Source organism: Alligator sinensis, unplaced genomic scaffold (assembly GCF_000455745.1).
Source record: "Alligator sinensis unplaced genomic scaffold, ASM45574v1 scaffold1195_1, whole genome shotgun sequence".
NCBI lineage: Eukaryota > Metazoa > Chordata > Crocodylia > Alligatoridae > Alligator > Alligator sinensis.
Window position 1 is genome coordinate 502850 of NW_005842322.1, and position 21558 is coordinate 524407.

The 21558-nt window shown below is 42.9% G+C and overlaps 1 protein-coding gene across 1 annotated transcript in view; it reads right to left on the reverse strand.

The window, feature by feature from the left end:
• Window positions 1–3309: 3309 nt before the first annotated feature.
• LOC102388118 (neurexin-3) overlaps window positions 3310–21558 on the reverse strand; it is a 337244-nt gene continuing 318995 nt past the window's right edge. Inside the window, exons 11-13 of the mRNA XM_025209977.1 lie at window positions 19324–19443; window positions 13501–13567; window positions 3310–3415 (exon numbers count right to left, since the gene is read on the reverse strand). Coding sequence (XP_025065762.1) covers window positions 13509–13567; window positions 19324–19443 — 179 coding nt within the window. The 3' untranslated portion in view covers window positions 3310–3415; window positions 13501–13508. The remainder of the gene's footprint in view (window positions 3416–13500; window positions 13568–19323; window positions 19444–21558) is intronic.

A 21558-nucleotide genomic window follows, 5' to 3' on the forward strand; every position in this document is an offset into this window, starting at 1 on the left:
GGGGGGCTGGAAGTGGGGGGGCGGTGGGGGGGGGGGGGGGGGGAAGGGCCACCAGCAGGCCCAGGGGGGCTGTGGGGGAGAGTGAGGGGCCTTTCATTTTAATCACAGATTTTGGGAGTTTTATCAGATAATTTGCATTTTTTTTTTAACCAGGGAAAACAGGATCCCTCCTAATAACTGTGCCTTATGACTAATCGGGCCCAAGTCAAAAGAAGGGAAGGTTCCAGTGCTAATCCCATGAGCCATTCACTCCCATTGCCCCTTCCACTGCTTTTTTTAAATAGAAGCTACCCTTCACAAAAGAAAGACTCAGTTTCAACTGCAGTTGGTGGCTCCCGGGCTAAAAAGAGGCAGCACAGTGCCCACAGCAAGTGCCAGAGGAAACCGAGAGCTTAAAAAAATGACAAACAAACATGGAGTGAGGGGAACTTTGCTCAGTGTGTAATAGTTTAAAGACTCCATCCCTAGACAATTGAGTTCCTTCTGCACTGATGTGCCCTCCTGCTGTTTAACTGCAAGCTGTGTTGACTAGCAGCTGCTGCACTCTGCAGGCCTTGGGCTGCCATCAGACAGGGCACAATAAAAAGACAAAAAGGCCTTCCCTTTACCCTGACTTGAAATGGCAGCCCCAGAGTCCACAAGGGATGGAGGGGAGGCAGCAGCAGGGACAGAGGAGGGAAGTCAGCATTTGATCATTGCTAACAAGGTGATCCAGGTCAAGAGCAAGACTCAACTGCTGCCAATCCTCCGCTCAGATGAAAGGTCCCCAGGCTGCCGTTCACCCTCAACGTAGAACATAGGCTGGCAGGACATCTTGTGTGCTCAGTGGATTTAAAACACAGTGCCAGATCCAAACTTCCCCCCTTACTTGGGGAATTTCAGGCCCTGAATTCAATGCAAAGTATGGATTCAGTTCTAACAGATGGATCAGAGTTGGAGCTCACATCCCAAACTCCCTGAGACCCTAGGGACATTCTGGCCTGTACCACAGGTTTAAGGCTTTGCCCAATCTCTACTCAATGATCATTAGACACACTAAGCTCTAAAACCATAAGCCTTAAATCTTCAGTCACCACTAGATAGATATAAGACACTGCAAGTGGCTCTGGAACATATTGGTAAAACCCCAGCAGGACCACCCACGCCTGGTTTTACATAAGTATGCCAGTTTTAAGTGTTCCCTGCAATAAAAACAGAGGACTGACAGGTAAAGGACCCTCTGAACAAAGGAAAAAAAACCAAAACTAAATACTCATCTGATTTTATTGAGGGGGAAAAAGGTCTTTTAAAACAGTTAATATATTGGATTTAAGCCTTGGTTCTGGTGCAAAGTACACAGTGGTAAGTCAGGAAAGAACTTTCTGCTCCTTCACAGGGTGACTAGCAATGACTTCAGAAGCTTGCTAGAAGCTCCAAGACAGGATGCACCTATTGCCCCACTGTAGATGCATTACATGACATTTACCACAGTTATTTGCAGCATAGATCACTGGATTAATAGCTGCCTGGTAGAATATTGCAAATTCTGTCCCTCACATCCAAACAAGCCCTGAGCTAAGAGAGTAACCTTTACAACAACAAGGGAAGCAGCCATTATTTAAACAGATGCCATCAACTTAGTTTAGGGCCCAAAGCTTCCGAGGTGTGGAATGTCAAGGTTTAAGAAAGCCTGTTAGGAACATGATTTTCCTTGCTTTCCAATGGACAAACCCCAATTCTATGACATTTTGCTACAGCGAGAGAGCAAAATGCCATATTGTAAACAAAAAAAAAGAAAAAAAAATGAAAAGGCCAGTTTAGCTTCACTGTCCAAACTGAATTAAATATGTGCTGTGAATAAACAATATCAGCCACCAAAAGTAATATTAGGAGCCTTCTATTGAGAAGTCCTAGGTACCAAATGCTGCTACTGACTTCACTGGGAGCTGTGTGTTGTCCACACCTATCAGAATCAGCTCCAGGGGGTTATAAAATCATTTTCACCACCATTTATGTAGTTAAAGATCTGTTTTCATTTTTTCCCCTCTCATCCTCACAAGGGGATACTGGAGGGTGAATGTTATGACAAGTCGAATAGCAGCTCAGTGTCAGCAGAAAGCTAGGGAAGCAGAAGGCCAAGTCCCTTGAAAATGCTGAGAACAAGGAGAAGGGGTGAAGAAAAACTCTCTTATAGAAGCATCAGGAAATGAGAGTCAGCTATGTGATGATACAGTGTATGGCTACAGTGTACAGTGGTGTACAGGATACATCTACAGCAATCGTTAGGTAGTGGGAAAGGTACCCCAAGGGATATGCACTGGGAGGGAGAGGAAGCAGAGGCAGGCATTTTGGCTCTACACGACTAGTTCGAATCCAACCACAAGGCTTTCCTGTGAAATGTGCCTGAACACTTCATCCAAATCCTAGAAACCTGGTATCCATACCGTTAATACCATGCTGGCACTCATTGATTCTTTTATCAACTATCTCAGTACAAGATCAAATATTATATGGGCCATGGAGCATCAATTCTCTTCTTATGCAAGGAAGCTCTCCTTCCATAGGAGGATGTGGACAAGGGCAGGGGCTCTAGCCAAAATGCCACTATACTCCTTCAGTTGATCTCTATGCTGCTTCCAACAAACAATCTCTGTTTATTTCTCTAGGAGAGTCAAGAGTACTAGGTCAATATTTCTCTGTTATCAGAATTAGTTTTTCAAGCTGGAACTAATTTAAAAAAAATGTTTAAATCTGAATTCCCCTAGGGAAGGGACTGTTTGTGAAGGAAGTAAATAATGCTAATAACTTTTAGCAGCATTGTGGTTGGCAGATTGTGGGCTCCATAAATGTACTTTCATGAGCCCTAACATTTCTTGGGACAAAGTTAGAAGAATATGGCTATACAGACTCCCCTACCCCAACCCCCCCAGCACAAAAACATGCATGCTCCTGAGCAGGACTCCTGGTGGGAACAACAGCAGAGAGTATCAATATCACTACTATTCTGTTCTGAGGTCTAATATGGTCATTCCCAAAACATGGCACCTGTGAAAACCCCACCAAGGGTTTCCTAAGCCCTCCTAAGTGGTGGCAAAGCCACTGAATGCACAAAGCAGGGAAAGAAGATGGAAACTGCCGAAGGCTGTACAAAGCCTGAGGTGCTTTTGTAAAACCTCTTTGTGGGGTTAATTTGGAAAGGAGAAAAAAGCAGCCAGAGAAATAGATTCTTTCTAACTTCATTTCATGTTTCGCCTTCCAACTATTCACCAAGGACCTGGAAAAATCAAGCAATGCGTGTCTGAGCAACCTGCAGGACCACAGCACCATCTAGTGGGACTGAGGGGGGCATGTACGTCGGCACTTGAGACATCTGCTGCTTGGCGTTTTGACAGCCTCTTCTTCCAGCCGGTTAACAAATCTCTGTATCGAATTTGTGCTTTAAAAAAAAAAAAAAAATGTTCATTGCAGATCTATAAAGAACAAATGAACAACAAATAACTCACTATTTTTATCTCCCAAACTCATCACCGTTAAAAAAAAACACTGGGGGCCTCTTCATAAATAGAGACGTGTGGGCAGAGAACCATCTGCACCAAATGTTATCTGCCAGCATACAGCTCTCTACTGCAGCAGACAGCACCCTCCCTTTGCAGGCTTCATCTCTTCTGCTTAAAATGGGCAAAATAAGCAGGCCACAAAATCTTTAATCCACAGGACTTTAAGGGGTCTGTGAATATGAGAGTTATCATTCCTGGGGGTCTCCATCTATTCCAAGTTTGTCCCCAAAGGAAAAAAAAATTAAAAATCACCCTTTCTCCCTGCCCTCGCCTCTACCCACTACTAAACAAAACAAGCAAAAAACCCAAAAAAACCCCAAACCCTACCAAAAGCAAACAAATAGCAGTCTCCAAATAAAATAATTGGAGGGAACCTGAAATGTTGTCACCTTCCATAGTATTTTGTACAAGTACTAAAAGTGCCCTTGGATGGTATGCGTCATGGAGTGATAGATGCCACTCAGTTCATTCATGGTTGTAAATATGAACTCTGTGCCGCTAGCTGAGGTAATCTGAATCGCTAGTTAAATACTTCCTTAGTCACCGTTCTTTGGGTTGAAATCTGTCTCATTGTAGGGAGCGCTATTTAACATTTAAGCCTCTGAATAAGAGTTCCTGAAGGAAGCAAGCAAATGCTCTCTACATTGGGATAGATTTCATCCTTTCTGCTGCACCTCAAATGCTATGTGTAAGACTGACAATTCTACCTTTAAGCAGGGTAGATGTAGCTGTGATCCATGATCTGGCATGCAGGTCCATATTTCCACTGGGGCCTCAGAAATTTGTTTGAAAGCTTAGTTTAGCATGTGGCATCTGGCCTACTCTACTTTTAAATGACTCATACAATGCGCCTCTAACAACCACAGAACTGTAGGATCAGAAGGACCTAAAGGGTCTTGTAACCTACCCTGGCTGCATGGGACCACCTCCCTGCAGGGGCCCATCTACAGATCATGGATGTTCTCAGTAAAGGATATAATGTTTAACTCATACATCATCACCACACACTGGTCAGTATGTACTGACACAGGGTTCAATGATGACAACACAAAGAACAAGCCTACTCCTATACAGTGCAAAAAGAGAGCAGAGTGCAAGATAGCTTGAAGAATAAAAGTGCTCTCTAAGTATGTGGCACTGTTATTAACTTTGGCTCTCGTGCTTACATCAGATATTTGTGTAGATTCTCTGGAATAACAAGTGATCTGACTGGAGGTACCATACGTTAATTCAGTGCTGGTTTTATATTCTTCACTCCACATAATGGAGTGAAGGGTGCAGTTACAGAGGTTTATCAGTTACTCCATTTATCAATTAGCTTAGTTTGCACAGGTTCATGATTTTAGAGCCAGAACTCCACGGTTCGGCCCCCACAGCTGATGCAAAGCAAGGGTACTGCTACAAAAACAAAAACAGGAGGAGAAGCATATCCCTTGTTCATTTCGGCTACGGTTCCTGGGTGGCTCGGATCTTTAAAATTACAAACACACATCAGATCTAACATTCCTAGGTAAAAGAAGCTGGATCATTGAGGCATCTGATATTAAAAAAGACCAGTTTCCGGCATTTTGAGGTCTTCAGACACAGGAGGGATTGTGGCAGATGAACTATTAAAGACACAGATGCTTCTTAGGGACCTACAAACTGCATGACGGATGGCCTGTGATATCAGTATCCATCTTCATCATTTGCCTGAGATCACCAGGGCAGAGATGTAGCAGACAGAAGGTCATTTCATGCAATTTGGAGGAGGGTGGGAAAAAGTAGCAGCAGGTATGACAGATAGTTATGGGAAGCCAGCAAACCTGACACCAGCTTTGCTCTGGCCAAGCCACACAATTAAGTTTCAGAGTGAAGGCAGGAGGAAGATGGGCATAGCTTGGACCATGTTTCTTTTAAAATGACAAGCCAGTGTCCCTTTGAAAGACAGGGACAGTTTATATTTGGCAGGTGTATTATTAATGTCAGCGTCAAGTAAAGCTGTTCTGGTCCTGGAGTTGGTTACATGGCCTCAGAGAGCTTCTCAACTGAACTAAAAACTATTATTCACAGAATGGAAACCATTGTTGCAGGAAGTACCTGAACTAAAGCCCACTTCAAATCTTTACTTAATTACCTCTGCTCTCCAAGGGAAGGAGCCACTCACTGCACCGGGTCTCAGTTTTGCCTCTTGAAACTCAAGGAACAGAGCACCCCTATTCCAGCTGGTTTACACAATAATCCTTCAGGCATACAATAAACAGAGCACTGTATACAGTATGCTCCTGACCTGCAATGTTATACAGCTTGTCCTCAATACAAAGATTCAGAGAAGTTCACAGGAGTTCACACAAGAGATGTGTGAATCAATAATTCTTCTGTTGCTGACTGAACTGAAAAAAAATAAAATGGGAACAGTATTTTTTTTGGCTAAACCAAACCATGTGGGGGCCAGATTTTATTCCACTAATCAATCATGAACATAGGTGGACTTAGGTGGCTTAGTGTAATTCTACCCCAACCAGCTTAAGTCCCTGAAAAACAATTAATGCAATAGGTGGGTAGGTCCTCCTCCTCACAGCTTTCTTGTCAATCATAAAGGGAAGATGATGGTGTGCTAAAAAATTACACAAAACTTCCTTTGTGGCCCAAATATTGAAGACAAGTTAGATGAGCTAGCAGAGCCTGGTCTCCATTCCCACCACAATCATAACACTCCTTTGTCTTTATGCAGCGAAAACCTCTATGCAAGAATGCAGTCTATCCAAAAGCCCTCCCCACACTTCACTGGTACCCCACCCAACTCCAGTCTGTCTCATGGGGATCATTACCAAGATAACAGTAATTAAGATTTTGTGTTGAATTCCTCAATATTCCACAGCTGAGTCTAGTATACAACTCCTAGGTATCTAGCTTATAATGTTATATAGATATATCTCCATCTCTACTGGAGATCAATAGGTAGCCATTTCCCAATGACAAGCAATAATTAGCACTTTAGGCAGCTTAGATAATGAATAAGTATCTCCTCCAGGACCTTTCGTTTCCCTATGCCTTTATTTTTCCTGTCAAGAACTTGCATTGCAAAAAAAGAAACAGATTGGATTCCTCTCTCTCCCCCACAGGCTTGGACATCAGAGCCCAAATGCTAGCAAGAAAAACAAAAACTCTAGCACAGAGCATCTATGCATCCTGGCATTCTCCTAGCTGTTGAGTCCAGTAAACACCTCAGGATGCAGATTTTTCCAGGTTATAACTGCTATTTTAAAATGTAGTCTCTAGTCAAGAGTATGGATTGAAAGAACTCATTCAGCCTCAAATGTATTTAGGGTCCCAAATCTGGCTTTTGACCTGTGATACTGGTATAAATGCAGAATTATTCTACTGAAAGAAATGGAGTCAGTACATACTTAATGCAGATGCAATTTAGCTTATAGAAGTATAAGGCACGAAAGACATGTTCAGGTGTCCCCCACCTCCAGCTAGTACAAATTGTTACCCAAGAGGGAGAGGAGGAACCCTGATGGATCATACAAATTCTGCTCTGGCCAAGAAACGGCTAGCAATTTACTGCACACTCAATCAGCCCTATCCCGTTCACCTACAATGGGTGTCAGTTTTGGACACCTGAACTCTTCTGATTTGGGTGCTGGCAAGAAAGAACAACATGCCTCCAGTTCTCATACTGGAAAAGAAGCCTGTCTGGCACCAGAAGCTGACTGATGTGACTAGAGAGTGACTAGAGAGTGCTGTCAGCCACAGTCTTCCTGAGCAACAGCAGACCTGGAACCACTGTTTTCATCAGCTGCCAGTGACTAGATGGCTGTTGCCAAGTCAATCAGTTACAGGTCATGCTCCAAATTAAATGGGTAAAAGCCGCCCCCCTCCGCCCCCCACAAAAATACCCACAACCCTTCCGTCTTTTGCACATGACAAACCAGCAATGGTCTGCCACAACCTAAAAAGCAACACAGCCAGCAGACAACCTGCAGGAGTGTACCTTGTAGGTTACTTCCTGCTTCCTCCAAAGTTCAGCTGTTTCAGTACCACTCTTTATAATATCCCAGCACACTACACAGGTGACATCAGAACTGCCATAAAACCCTTCTGGAACACTGAGGCCAGATGCTGTAGCTTAAAAATTTCTTAGCATGACTTCAAAGATTCCAGTGAGGACAACACACCCTAAAAAGAGTTGCTCGTTGCCGCGTGGTCCAAAATCATCCATTTGCCCTGGCCACCCAAAATGACCAGAGAGAAGCGATTCATGCAACTGCTTATAGAGAAGGTGAATTGCTAACTATGAGTATTATTATGGAGTTTCCTCAAAGTTTTGAACCAGCAATTTCCCATTCTGTACCCCAGAAGCAACACAGAGCCAATCTGATGCATTAAAAAGCAAAAAGTAGCTGGGTTTAACATTTAAAGCAAATCCATCCAGAGTCCAGTATATACATTTCAGTGTGGAGCCATATATATATAAAAAATTGAATTCCCCAAATTCAGTTCAATTGAACTCTTATAAAATTGAATGTAGATTTCATTTACAGATCACCAATGAGGTAGAGGACTTTGAAGGTACAGCTCACCCACAAATTTGGTTGTACCACATTTTTGCTGATGACATCAACATGTGGCAATGCCAGCTCACAGCAAACTCCCACAGAGGACATCATTAATTATATAAGGCATCAGTGTCCCCAACTATCCCAAATAAGAGCAAAGGCCATAAGACTTTGCAATGACCAACAGAAAGCAATGGAGAACAATATCCTGCCTAACAACAGAGTGCCAAAGTAAAAGACGCAAAGCTGTGGAGAAGCTTTTCAAGGTACATTTAAAAAGATACATAAAAACTGAACAAAGTCAGGAAGAGAAAAGAACTTCTAAAGCATTATACTCAAAGGCTGTTACTGAAATAGCCATTGCTGCTGTCTGCATAAAGTCTCTTTCCTTCACTCCTGTTGAAGTCTGTGCCATTGCTGGACCACAGCATATGTGCTGACAGCAGCCAGGTGTGCGCACACACCAGTGACTGATTGCAGCTCTTATTTCAAATGCTCCCTATGACAAGCTTTTGATGCAAGTAGTAATTAAATTACTCACTTGGGTGCTGGAGAGGTAGCTGCATTTTGGGGATCAGGGAAAGATGAGCTCACTGGCTCCTTGTTGGAGAGAAGAAAATAGTTTCCTCCTCCTTGGACATCTCAGGTGTGCAAGAGTAAATTCCCTAAGAGCAAAACTCTGCCCTTCTCAGCACAACTCTCACCAAAAACATTTTACTCCAGATGCATCCCTGATATTAGCATCACTGACCCCAGTGCTGACACCAAGGAAGGTGCATGGAGTAGCAGGCCAGCTGGACTTGGTTCCATATGAGCTCTTGATGTGCAGCAAACCATGACACTTTATAAGGGTGAACTTGTACTTTTGCTTACAAATGGCAACACAGACTTTTTAGGATCATAGAAAATTAGGTTTGGAAAGAAAGTCAGGAGGTCATTTAGTCCAACCCCTTGCTCAAAGCAGGACCATCCCCAACTAGATCATCTCAGCCATGGCTTTGTCAAACTGGACCAAAGATGGAGATTCCACCAGTTCTCTGGGTAACCCATTACAGTGCTTCACTACCCTTCTAGTGGAGAAAGTTTTTCCTAGTATCCAACCTAAACTTCCCTTTTTAACCACATGAGTGTTGGAACTAATACATGTTAGTTATTATACAGCAGCAGAGAGGGCCATAAAAGTTTTCCAGTATTAAAGGCAGATGTCTGCTCTGAAACATCACAATCCCAGAGAAACGACAGCAAATGAGGGCAGAGAACTACTGGATGAAGGGAGGGGGTCACTGTCAAGAATAATCATGTGATTTCTATTATACACTGAACACAGGCATTTTTCTCTCTCTCACAGACCCCAAAATACCCAGTTCTGGGGTTTACTGAGGCGTCTTGAATGTTTTCTTGTACTGATATGTCATATGTGGTCTTTTTGGAGAGCCAAAGGATACACTGTATCCTTGCTGTTGTTATTACTGTATAGATTGTGTCATGCCGTCTGTATATTTCTATAATTTTGGATGTAATTTAGCCAGAGAATTTAGAGATGCATATTGAAAGACATTTGTCACTCACAGGCTCCGACAGAAGGAGACATTATTTGGTTGGGCACCCAAAGCACTGTCTTCCTGTAATGGGGAAATCAACTCCTCTATAAAAAAAGGCATCTGAGAGAAACAGCCCATCAGCCAGAGGAATTCCAGGTGCCTCAGGGAGTCGAGACATTTCTGGAGGATTCTGGTGACTCTTAGGAAGGCTAGGCAGTAACCAGATGAGAGGGTAAGAAACTTAACTTGTCTTGTTTTTCTGTCTTCAAACCTATGGCCAGTTTTTCTTCTGTAATTTTTTTCTCCTACATAATAAATCTTTTTGTTGTCTCCCTACCAGTTCCATGTAGAAAGAGTGATCTCTGGGCAAGTGATAGTCCAGGCTAGCCCATTCTACAGAAAGGGGAACCTAAAATTTATTTCACAACCCAAAAAGGGAAGCCACCTAGAGCTGGCAGAGATTCTTTCACTGCACTTGCAAAGTCCAGCATAATGGCAGTGGAGCTGGGGCTATCTGGCCCTATCCCAGAGCAACCTTGACCTGTTCCTTAAGATAAGCAGTAGGACAGCCAAAAGAAACTCAGGGCCCTAGCCACACCTTGCAGACAGGTGCCCTTCTTCCTTTTCTTTCTCATTTTGGGAAGAAAGGTTCAATCAGGTACATGAGCTAAGGACAACATTGGAAACTCAACCAAAGGCAGGGAGGGCTATGGGGAAGGAATTAAAAAAAATATAGGGAGCTTGCCTCTCTCCATCAGCAAGGCAGGTCTGGTCACTGCAGACGACATGTACAAAAGGCACTATAAGAATGAGAAGGTGAAAGGAAGGAGCAAGATGAGAGGAGTGAGGAATAGGGTATCATCTCTACTCTGCTTTAATGAGGTACAGTTGTGAATCAGAGGTGGCTTTCACTTCTTGCAGGATAGATGGCTCTATAGAGTATTAAAGCAAAACCTTGGGCCTGCTGATATTTAAAAGCTAACTGGTTTAGCCAGGCATGACTAATAAACCATGTGCAGATTTATTTCCTACACACCAGAAACCTCTCAGAGCTTATTGTTCTCAGTATCAGTAAGTAATAAGCTGGATGCATTAGAAATGAATGGGTGATAATTAAACACAGACAATAAAAGGGTTTCTGCAAATAAATCAAACTGAACATTGGCAACAACATTACAAAGAGGCCATGAAGCCCCAACACCCTTTAATTGGTTCAGATGGTGAGAAATAAAATGAGAAGTAGGAGATTGCCCACTTCTGAGTCACAGATTTGAAACCACTACAGAATGCGCCATATCTGCTCAGTGGCATAGCCAGCATGAGTTGGGAGTGGGTAGGATATCAGTCCAGTTCTTAGAGGCAAGTGACCATTTAATAAAAAGCCCTTCTTCACTATTATTCTAACTCTTCCTCCTTGCTGAGTCTCAGCAGGAGGGCCAATGACAAAATGGTACATGGAGGCTACATCCCCCTTCCTTATACAGGATCATAGGAAAGAAGGGCTGGAAGTGATCTCACAAGATCATCTAGTCTACCCCCCTGCTCAAGGCAGGATCATCCCTGACTAAATAATTTAGGCAAGGGTTCACGCCTACCAGTTCTTGAAAATTTCCGGTGATGGCAATTCCATAATTTCTTTAAGTAGCCTGTTTCAATGCTTGACCACCCGCAGTCAACAAGTTCCTCCTAATCTCCAACCTAAGATTTCCTCTCCTGAAGCTTGAGGCCATTGCTCCTAGTCCTTTTCCCTATAGCTACAGAGAAAAGTCCATCTCCATTCTCTCTATAATTGCCCACCGGGTATTGAAGGATTTATCAAATCCCCCCAGTCTTCTCTTCTCCAGACAAAATAACATTAGTTATTTGAACCTTTCTTCATAAATCATGCCTCCCAGGCTGCCAATTACTTGTTGTTGCTCTGCAATGGACTCTTTCCAAGCTGCCCACAACCAGTTTTGGGCCCCAAGAAGAAAGCAATACTCCAGGGGAGGCCTCACCAGTGCTAAATGGAAATAAAGAATCCCTTCCTTTGATTTGCAAGCAACATTCCTGTTAATTCAACCCAGTGCGTGGTTGTTTTTTTGGCTTTTTTGGGAGGTTATTTGGCAAGAAGAGCACACTGTTGGCTCTTATTCAGTTTATGGTCTACTGTAACCCCCAGGACCTTCTCTGCAGTACTGTAGCCTAGCCATTCATTCCCAAGTCTGCATTTGTGGAAGCAATTAGTCTACCCCAAGTGCAGGACTTTGCAATTGTCCTTACTGAATCTCAACTGACTGACTGCGGACCATGCCTCCAGCATATCCAGGTCATTCTAGATGCTACCGCCAGTCTCCAGAGTATCTGCAACTTCATCCAATATGGTGCTGTCATCAAATTTACTAAGCATGCAATCAATCCCATCATCTGAATCATCAGTGAAGGTATTAAACAATAGCAGACCCAGAACAGACCCTTACAGAATTCCACTTGTTACTTCCTCCCAATAAGGGAAAGGTGGTGCCATCTTGTTTCAGCAGGGCAAGAGCAGCTTGTCATGCCACAGTTCATTCAGCACCTCACCCAGAGGATTTCCAGCAGTGCCACATTCACTGTGGGGAAAGGGAATACAAGGGACAAAATGCAGTGGAAGACTGAAGGCTTGCTTTTGTGCCCCTAGCACCGGTCCCACAATATTCAAGAGGCAGAAAGACTTGTTCCAGAGCCACTGGTCTTAGGCCCATAAGGCATGGGCATGGCTTAACCAATTTTGCATCAATACTCTATAGAGACATCTGTCCTGCAGGAAGAGAAAGTCACCTCTGATTCACAACCATACCTTGCATAGGCACCAGCTTCTATTTTTGCTGGAGGCAGGGCTAAGATGATGGACACATAGAAAGTTTTATGCATTTCAGATAACAGCTCGCTTCCCAAGGCAGCCAGGCCCTTTGGGTCTCCATGTACTCGGACCCATGGCACCTCACTAGAGCAGGGTAGGGATGTTACCCTCTTACTCACTTTTCTCACTTTGCTCCTTTCTTTCACCTTCTCAATCCCATAGTGCTTGTTCTACATACTGTTTGCAGTGACCAGACCTGCCTGGTTGATGGAGAGAGGCAAGTTCCCGCTCTTTCTTTGAATTACTTCCCCATAGCCCTCCCTATCTTTGGTTGCATTTCCAATGTTGTCCTTAGCTCATGTGCTTGATAGAACCTTTCCTTCCAAAATGGGAAAGAAAAAGGAAGAAGCAGATTGTCATAAAGCCATCTGCACAGTGCACCTAGACTAGAGCCCCAAGTTTCTCCCTGCTGTCCTATTGCTCGTCTCAAGGAACAGACCAATGTTGCCCAGGAATAGAGCCAGATAGCCCCAGCTTCACTGCCATTATACTGAACCCTGCAAGTACACAAGGGCATCTCTGAGGTTAATGAAAAAGCTGTTTGAGATTTATTCAAAGGGTACCAACTTTGGCAATGCACTTTTACATGGATGTGAAGGATACAAGGCCTCTGTGCTACCCTGAGCCAAAGCCACCAGCAGACACACAGCTAAAGTTTGAGAATTTTCACTGTGACACTGCCCTTACTAAACAAATGAGTGACATTCAAGGCAGAAAGTAACAGTGCCTCCCTCTGCTCTCCACACTAATGGGATTCACTGGAGTAAAGTTCCAGTGCACAGGGTATAAATCACAGAGAAAGAGATGTTTGAAGAAAAATGCTACCAATTTCAGTGAAAAGAATGAGGTCCATAATACTACTCCCTCAGGCTATAGAACAAGCACTTTTTACCCCAACAATCATGTTAGTAGGTTAGAAGATTGCTCTGTTTATCAATTGACACTTTGGAAAGAGCACAATCTAGAAGTGTAGCAGAATATATACAAAGGAGACATACAGACATGGTCATCTGTTCATTCTTTCTGCAGGTTGAATGGAAAACTTGCTCAGGTCGATATTACCACCTATAATTTAATAAATAAATAAATAAAAACAGAAAACTGATCAATAGCCAAGAGATGGACTTAACAACTTTTCTAACATAAAACTGCTTGAAAAGGTGCTTTATACTCTGCTGTTTGGACTAGACACAGCTGCTAGTTATTGATCTGTTACAGACAAACTGCCTTTATTAATAAGCACTTGCATTATCTGGTGACCTCTCCTGAAAATGTTGACCTTGTTACTAATTTACATGAGAAGCTAAGTATCAAGCAGTTCTTTCTCTCTGTGACAGTTTCTCGCACACATGCACTTTCCCTTTAGCTAGTCTCTGAAGTCTAGCTTTTTATGGCTTCACTCTGTACAGTGAGGTTGACGTTACTGTCTTTCTACAGGAACGAGTTGAGCAGATCATATGCAGAAGCTCCATAGCTAAGTTTACAGACAATTGTTTTGGCAGATGTTACCTCTAAAATTGTGGGGGGTCTAGAATTAAAATATTTAGAACCAATGTACTGTAAAAAACTAATCTTTACTGAATTTACTTAACATGGTTGCAAGTCTTCACAGATCCACAATATCCAAAGGTATTTCACTGATACTATCGCTAAACCTGCAATGTTTTGTATAGTAACACATGACAGTCTTATACTTGGCTACTGAAAACAACAATTTAGCATGTCAATGCCCATTTATTATCCTCAAGCACCAACTGCAGCATCCAAATGTGGATTTCATATGCCTTACTAAGATGCTCATATTTAAGAATAAGATTTAACTGACTACTATGTAACAGGGAACCCTGTCCCTTGTACTAGGAAGGTGGGGGAGGGCAAGAAACTTGGAGCTAAAACCAGCAACTAGTAGCTGAACAGGTGGAATGAATCAAGGACTAAAAAAGCCAGGTGTTTAATGATCTAATTAGCTAATTACCCAGACCACTTGGCCTTGGGTACAGGAGATCCAGTCACATGACTGGAAAAAGGCTGGCTTTGGGCATATAAACCCAGTCCCAGACCATAGAAAGCTAGGGATCTTCTAGGAGAGATCTAACTACAACAAAAGGCTAAGCTAGCTTGAGAGAAGTATCTTGGAGACTGGAGAGATGGAAGGTAGCCAGCTTGAGAAGCAGGGCTTGAGCCCTAGATACCAGGGTGGTTTATTTTCAAGTGGTTAGGTCCCTGTTTTCTGTTGGAGTTTTTCTACTGGAGAACTGGGAGATGCCCACAGGTAGAGATGCCTGGGACGCACTCCCCATTATCCACAACAAGAGCTAGACCTGAAGCTAGAGGGGCTGAGGCTGGTGGAGTGAAACTGGAGCCCTAGGAGGGGATGCTGCTGCCCAGGAGCTGAGTTCTTACACAATAACTCAAGGCTCTGGATGTGGCTAGAGGAAAAAGGGGCTAAAGCTGGGATAGCTGAAGCCCCAATACATGCTCAAAACCCTGAAGGGACACTCTATTAAAGGGGTAATGCTTGAGGAGGTGCACAGACCCCATGCTGGGTGGACCTATCAGCAAAGGTAAAGCCAACCAACAAGGCTACACTCAACCGCCAGGGATTGTTCCCAAGGGCCCCAGAAGATGACATTGAAGTCATCATGGCAGGTGAGACTGGAGATGAGGTGGGGCCTGCAAAGACCCAGCAGCTGAGTCAGATGATAGGGGAGGTGCAGGGGTACCAGGTGGCAGACCCCTGAGGCCTGCTGCATACTGATTTTTTTTTTTTTTTTCTCTCTCATTGTTGTGGTTTGTTTGTTTGTTTGTTTTTGTTTTTATGTTTTGGGGGTTTTTTTACTCTTTTAAGGCCAATCTTAAACACCTTCAGGAAATCATGGATGCAGAGCTCTTTCACCATTAAAGAACAGCTATTCTGTGTGTTTAAAGAACAGAATCTATATCCTCCAAACTTCTACTATATCTTTGATTCTTTCACACATTCATGTTTACAGCTTTAGCATAGATCATTATGCAAAACAGACTTTTTTTTTTTCAATTGTCCTAGAAACTAAGCAAAGAATGGAATTAAATATTTGCCCGTAGATTGTTACAGCCACCGATCTAAAAATCAGTGATACTGTGAGAGAGAGCTTGCATGATTTTAGGAGGAGAATATGCAATGTCTTAATGTTACCTCACAGTATGGCATATAAAGCTAGACTTCTGCCTCTACAGCATAAATAAGGAGGGCACGCTTCCTAATCTATAAGGCTGATGAAACTGCCCAGATTCAGAAAATAATGATAGAGCTGTGACAACTCCATCCTCATCCTTGAGATTGCAATATGAACAGCTACAGGCAATCTCAACTTGGTATACCTTCAATGAACATACAAGTGTGCCTTTATATATGCAAACCTACATCTCTTCCAAACTAATATCTCTATACCTTTCCTTGCTTCCCAAGAGATACAAGTTCTATACCCAATACATTTGGTTACATCCAACTTGGGAAGTTTAATGGCAACATACTTTGGATCGGTAGAGGAAATCCAAGGGCTAGGCTAGACTAGACTGCAATTGCTTTAAATAAAAATAACCTGGTGACTGAGTTTTCTTGAAAAGCAGCCAAAGCAAAAGCAACTGTATACTTCACAAACTGCAAGTCAAGTGTTGACTTCCATCTCCTGGTTACTGAGGATTACATCAAGAAGCTACATGTGGTACATCTACACTAGGTGCATAGGGCTGACCCTGAAGGTTACCCTCCAACCAGCCTAAGCCATGTGTGCTACCCCTCCCAATCTATTTCTTAACCAGCAGCCCACAGTGGAGCTGTAGTGTAAATGGATTTTTGTTCCTTGAATGGAACCTCAGTACCAGTTTGCCCACTACCTGTCTCCTCCTATAGTTGCCTCTGAGGGCAGTAGAGGCAAAGACGAAAGGATCAGACATCAGGAACAGGAAGTTGTGGGATTGTTATTGCTGGTCTTCCTGAGTCTGCAGCCTGTTTGGGTGAATTCCAAGCACCCTGCAGGGAGATGCAGACAAGGAAGGGGCTCAAACCTCAGCCCAATATTTAGCAAAGCTTCTAGGATCGTGCTGGACTGCTGCAGGGAGCAAAGTATAGAGATTTCATAGAAGATGATCTGTGAGTACAGGCTTGAGTTTGACCCAAACCATCAGTGTAAACATAGCCTGACAGATTCAGTTAATAGAGATTAGATGCTTATCTATACCACACAGCATTGAAATATTCAGCGATGAACCTATGCCAACCCACTCATCTCAGGTGCAGATGTGCAAGTCAATTATTATAAATGGGAAGAGAAAGTAGATTCAAACTGCTCCTAAATTCATTTTAATTTTCACTGGTGTAAATCCAGAGTAATATAATTGACTTCAATATTCTGCATTTATACCAGTGGGAAAACTGATTTAGAAGCTTCATGTGTATTTGAAGAGCATCTCACCATTTAACAGAAGCACACACCTATGGTTAAAAAAATAAACCTCGACCCAAAAGTTCCAAATAGTTCTAACCCACAGCTAGGGCTAGGGCTTGTGCAATGGAAATATATTCTTTCCTTCAATCCATTTTACTTAATCCAGTTCACATGACACTTAGTCCACCCTCCCTTTACAATGGAAGTGCCTCATTTGCAAGAATTTAGGATATAAACAAAACATTTCTAATGGAGGAAGGAGGAGATACAAAGATAGGTGGAAATCAATTGTAATACAGCAAGGTGAGTAGTGGCAGAAATGTGTATTCCATGCTTCAGTGTGTGGTGGAGGCTTTTAACATAATAAGATGGTACACATACCTTTTGAAGATCCCAGCAGATCTCTTGCTGCTTTGGAGAAGTCAGTGAGACTTACCTTTCCTGCTGTTTTTCAGTAACACATCCTCCTACCAGAGTTTCAAATTCATTGACAAGGGCACACACATGCACTAGTGACATTTGGAAGCTGGTCACCTTGCCTGAGTCACTATCACTTGGATCAAACTACTGTCTGATTGCTCTGCATGGTTTCCAGCTGCCAGCTCTAAAGTGGCAAGGAATCCTCAATTGGACTCTGGAACCTGGCTTGTTGACACTTCAGAGCCTGCCTGAATTCATTAGCAGTGGTGTAACAAGGGCACTACAACACACTGGAGCTGTGAAGCCCCATACTTTAGGAACAAGAAAGAACAGTGTCCATAATCCCTTTAGAGCTCTCCACATACTTAAATGCAGCCAACTAGTTACAAAGCAATGTTTTTCCTGTGCTACTATAGCTTTTTAATGTGTTTTCCTTAGCAAATCTAAGCTGAATGAACTACCAGGTCGCCACAAAAATAATGAATTGGGGCCCAGATTAAAGAAAAGATAGGAAGACTTCCAGGACCAAATTCTGTTCTCATCAACACGGACACAGATCTGGAGCAATTCTTCTGGATTCTGTACCAATCTGAGAACAGAGCTGGGCTCTGCCTTCCCCTAGATTTAAGGAGTGAAACATAAGAGCAGTTTCCCTGCAGCCAGCACATTCTTGTGTTTGCAACAGGTAGTAGTGCCCTTCTTACACTGCCCCTTATTTTGATAGATACCTTTCTCTGGCAAAGTGAAGGTGAGCTTTCCAGCATGTGTGTATGCTTAGCAGAGCTGTGCTGAGGGGAAAGGGAGAAAAACTCGGACAGTTGCCACACTTATCAGTGACTCATGGACGGTGTGACTTGGTGGTCTATGACAGGAACATATCAATAGCACCTACTATTAGCTTCATGGCTACTGTCCAGGAGTACTACATTCTTAAATGTCCATATAGTGCAGAGAGTGATATTCTGAGGTTACCTAGTGGGACCAGTGGTAAGTAACTAGCAAGATCCTTGCAGTGCAGATTTAAAAAAAAAAAAACAGAACAAAAAACCAACAAAAAAACCCAACTGAATTATGCAGTAATGGTCCAGATGACTAGAGCTCAAATCACAATACTTATAGCAGTACTCACTCATAGTACTGCACTGACTCCTGTGCTGGACCACTACCAGAGAATGCTGCATTTTTTTAAGAAGGGGATCTGGGGATGCTGGCTCTGGGCCCAGCTGCTTCCTTTAGGCACCAACAAAGATGACTGAAGGGAAAAGGAGATTTACAAACAAAAAGAATAACTTTCCAATTTTTCCAACTTCATTAATAATTAAAGACCCTTAGGACAGATCTGTTGAGATGAGAATACTCCATGTACTGAGAGGGTCCAGTATTTCAAAAACAAACAAACAAAACAAAAAACCCAAAACCAATAAAAAAAAACAAACCCTACACTCAATGTTTCAGGTTTGATCTCCTAAAAAATCTTAGCCAAGCACTCTAACAGTCAGTAACCAAGTTTCCCTATTTTCAGAAAGCAAACACTTCAGGGGCAGACAGTTTATGTAACTCAGAGCTGAGTGATCCTCGGTTATGTTTTTGCCAAAGAGGTTCAGAAACAATATTAAAATTATACAATCCCAGAATGCTAATTTTTACTGAATTCTAAGCATTACCCAGCATGTGTAATTATGCCCAATATATGCGAACAGACATTCAATGATTATCATTAGATCTATTTGTTAATATGAAGGCAGAGTCAATAAGAATTTACATAAAACTAGATCTAAGAGAAAAATGATTTACTGGATCTTGCATCAAGGGAAATTGGTCTTTTACATAGTTTTCCATGAAACCGGTGGTTTGTCTTCATCATTGTGAATGTTGTGTTCTGTTCACAATCCAGCATACAGCATTTTCTGTAGGCCCACCACACATACCTCCCAGCTTCTTCAAAATAAGGGAGAGGAAAAAGCTGGTACTCACGGTCATTGCACTGGCTGCCTGAATATGAAGTCATGGAGCAATCACAGGTGAAACCTTCCCACTGCTGATTACAGATGCCTTGATTAGCACAGGAATCTTCTTGGCAAGTGGTACTTGGTCCTGGAGAGGGGATGAGGAAAAAGGGGTGGGAGAAAGTCAGGAGGAAAGGTTAATGGGCCAGGGACATGGTGGATTTATCATCATCATCATCATGCAGAGAATAAAAGTAAACCAAAGACTTTTCCATTCTTGGACATGCAACAGAAATTCAGGGCAAACAGAAGACACAGAGAATTGCACATTCAGCACCAAACAGCAGACTGACACACAGCAGAAAAGAGGAGTGAACAGCAGCATATTCCCTCTTATACAGACTCAGTTATTATGCCTAGGGCTAGTAAGCCTGTGGCAGTGCATCCAGGTCTCAGATGTCTCTGAGCACACCCTACCTACTTGTTTCTGTCCATGCTTTCCAAACCCAGAAACGTGCCAATAGAGCTGTTCCAGAGTCATCCAAAGCAGCCACTCCAAGGTCTCTCTGAGGTGTCAATTATGTCCACAGAGAAATTAGAAGAGGCATCCCACAGTGATCTCACAGGCATATTTCTGGGTTGGAGCAGGTGAGTGGAAGTGGGCATGCTCTGAGGGTTTCTGCTGGATACGCTGCTGTTACATTGTAGACACACGTATCATGTTAAAAGGAGAGAGTGGCTGAATTACAGTCCTGTTGTGACAAATTATTTAGGGCTCACATACAACCTACTAATAAAGCCCCCTAGCAGATAGAACATGGTCAGCCCTGGTTTAAAGTCCAGTACTTCATAATGGAGTGTTCTCTGCTCTTTCTTTTAGACTGCATTTCCCACCCAAGCTCTCTTTCATCACACTGTGATTTGGAGGCATGATATAAATTTGCAATCCTGCTCAGACACACTTTCCTAAGTTGAGGCAGGTAAAATCAGCAAAAGCAGGTTCCAGAAAAGAGTAGTTCTCCACAGCTTCTACTGACCCTGCCAGAAGGAAGTACTTTCACTGTCGGTCACCTGACAGGACCTGCTAAATTACAGTAATGGCCAGGGTATATAAGAACACAGGACACGAAGGGACATCCTGGGATATCAAGTCCAGTCCTTCTTATTGCAGGCAATCACATCATATATTAGTCATGCTCCTCCTTAAAACTAATAGGTTTTTGGCACCCATCACTTCCTACTAGAAGACAGTTCCAGAACTGCATTCCTTTATACCCATCTGTTCCTGTTCAACATTGTCCTGGAGTTTTTATAGCTCTTCTCCCTCCCCAGAGTTTATCCCTTTCTCCAATTAATTTCAGACAGCACTTGTATTTCTCTCCCTCTCAATACTAGATAGATGTTTCATACGTTAGCTAAGATCTTTCAGTGTTTCATCATTCAAATAATGGAATCTCACAAAATACAACAACAGGCTTCCAAAAACTGTGCATGCATCATCTGTATTGAATAGTGGCTCCTGTGTCTATGATGAGTAGCTGCACTGATGTGTACAAAGGACCATGGGAATCAGATCTACTCTGTATTCTCAGCTCTGCAACTAAAGTGCAAGGTGGCCTTTCACATGTCAGATCACTTCTCTGTGCCTTGGTTTCCCCCTGTAAACAATGAGATAATACTGAACTCACCTTAGTAATGCATTCCTAAGCTTATGGTCAAAAACTATAGGGTATTATTTTATCAGATATTGTGTATCCAGACATTTGCAAGCCAGTCCTTTCATGCAGTGTTTGGAGGGATGCACACAATTGCTGATAACACCCCTGGTAACTGCTGCCTTGACTTATTTTGGAAAGGAAAAGTGAGGCTGGCACTGAAAGGCTGAATTAGCCATACTAGCCAAGGTCAAGCTATTAAACTACCTCTAGGTTAGCCTTGAAAGCTATGGTGCCTCACATTAGACCACCCTCCTAATTGAAACTATTGGCCTCAATTAGTTGTCCTAAGCCTCAGAGCAATCAAACCCTAATTAGTAGGTCTGTGCGAAGCTTCGGGTGGTGATTCAATTTGGAGGAGATTTGGCCCGATTCAGTGGCCAAATTTCTGAATCTGAATCGAATCAGGGGACTGGTTTAAAGGTCCAAATCAACTCAAAGCTCTCCGAATCTTTGGAAAAGATTCGGAGAGCTTTGATGATTCGGACAGTCCCCAGTGGCTGCAGCTGACTCTGAGCTGGTAAGTAATAGGGGTGGGGGGGGGACCA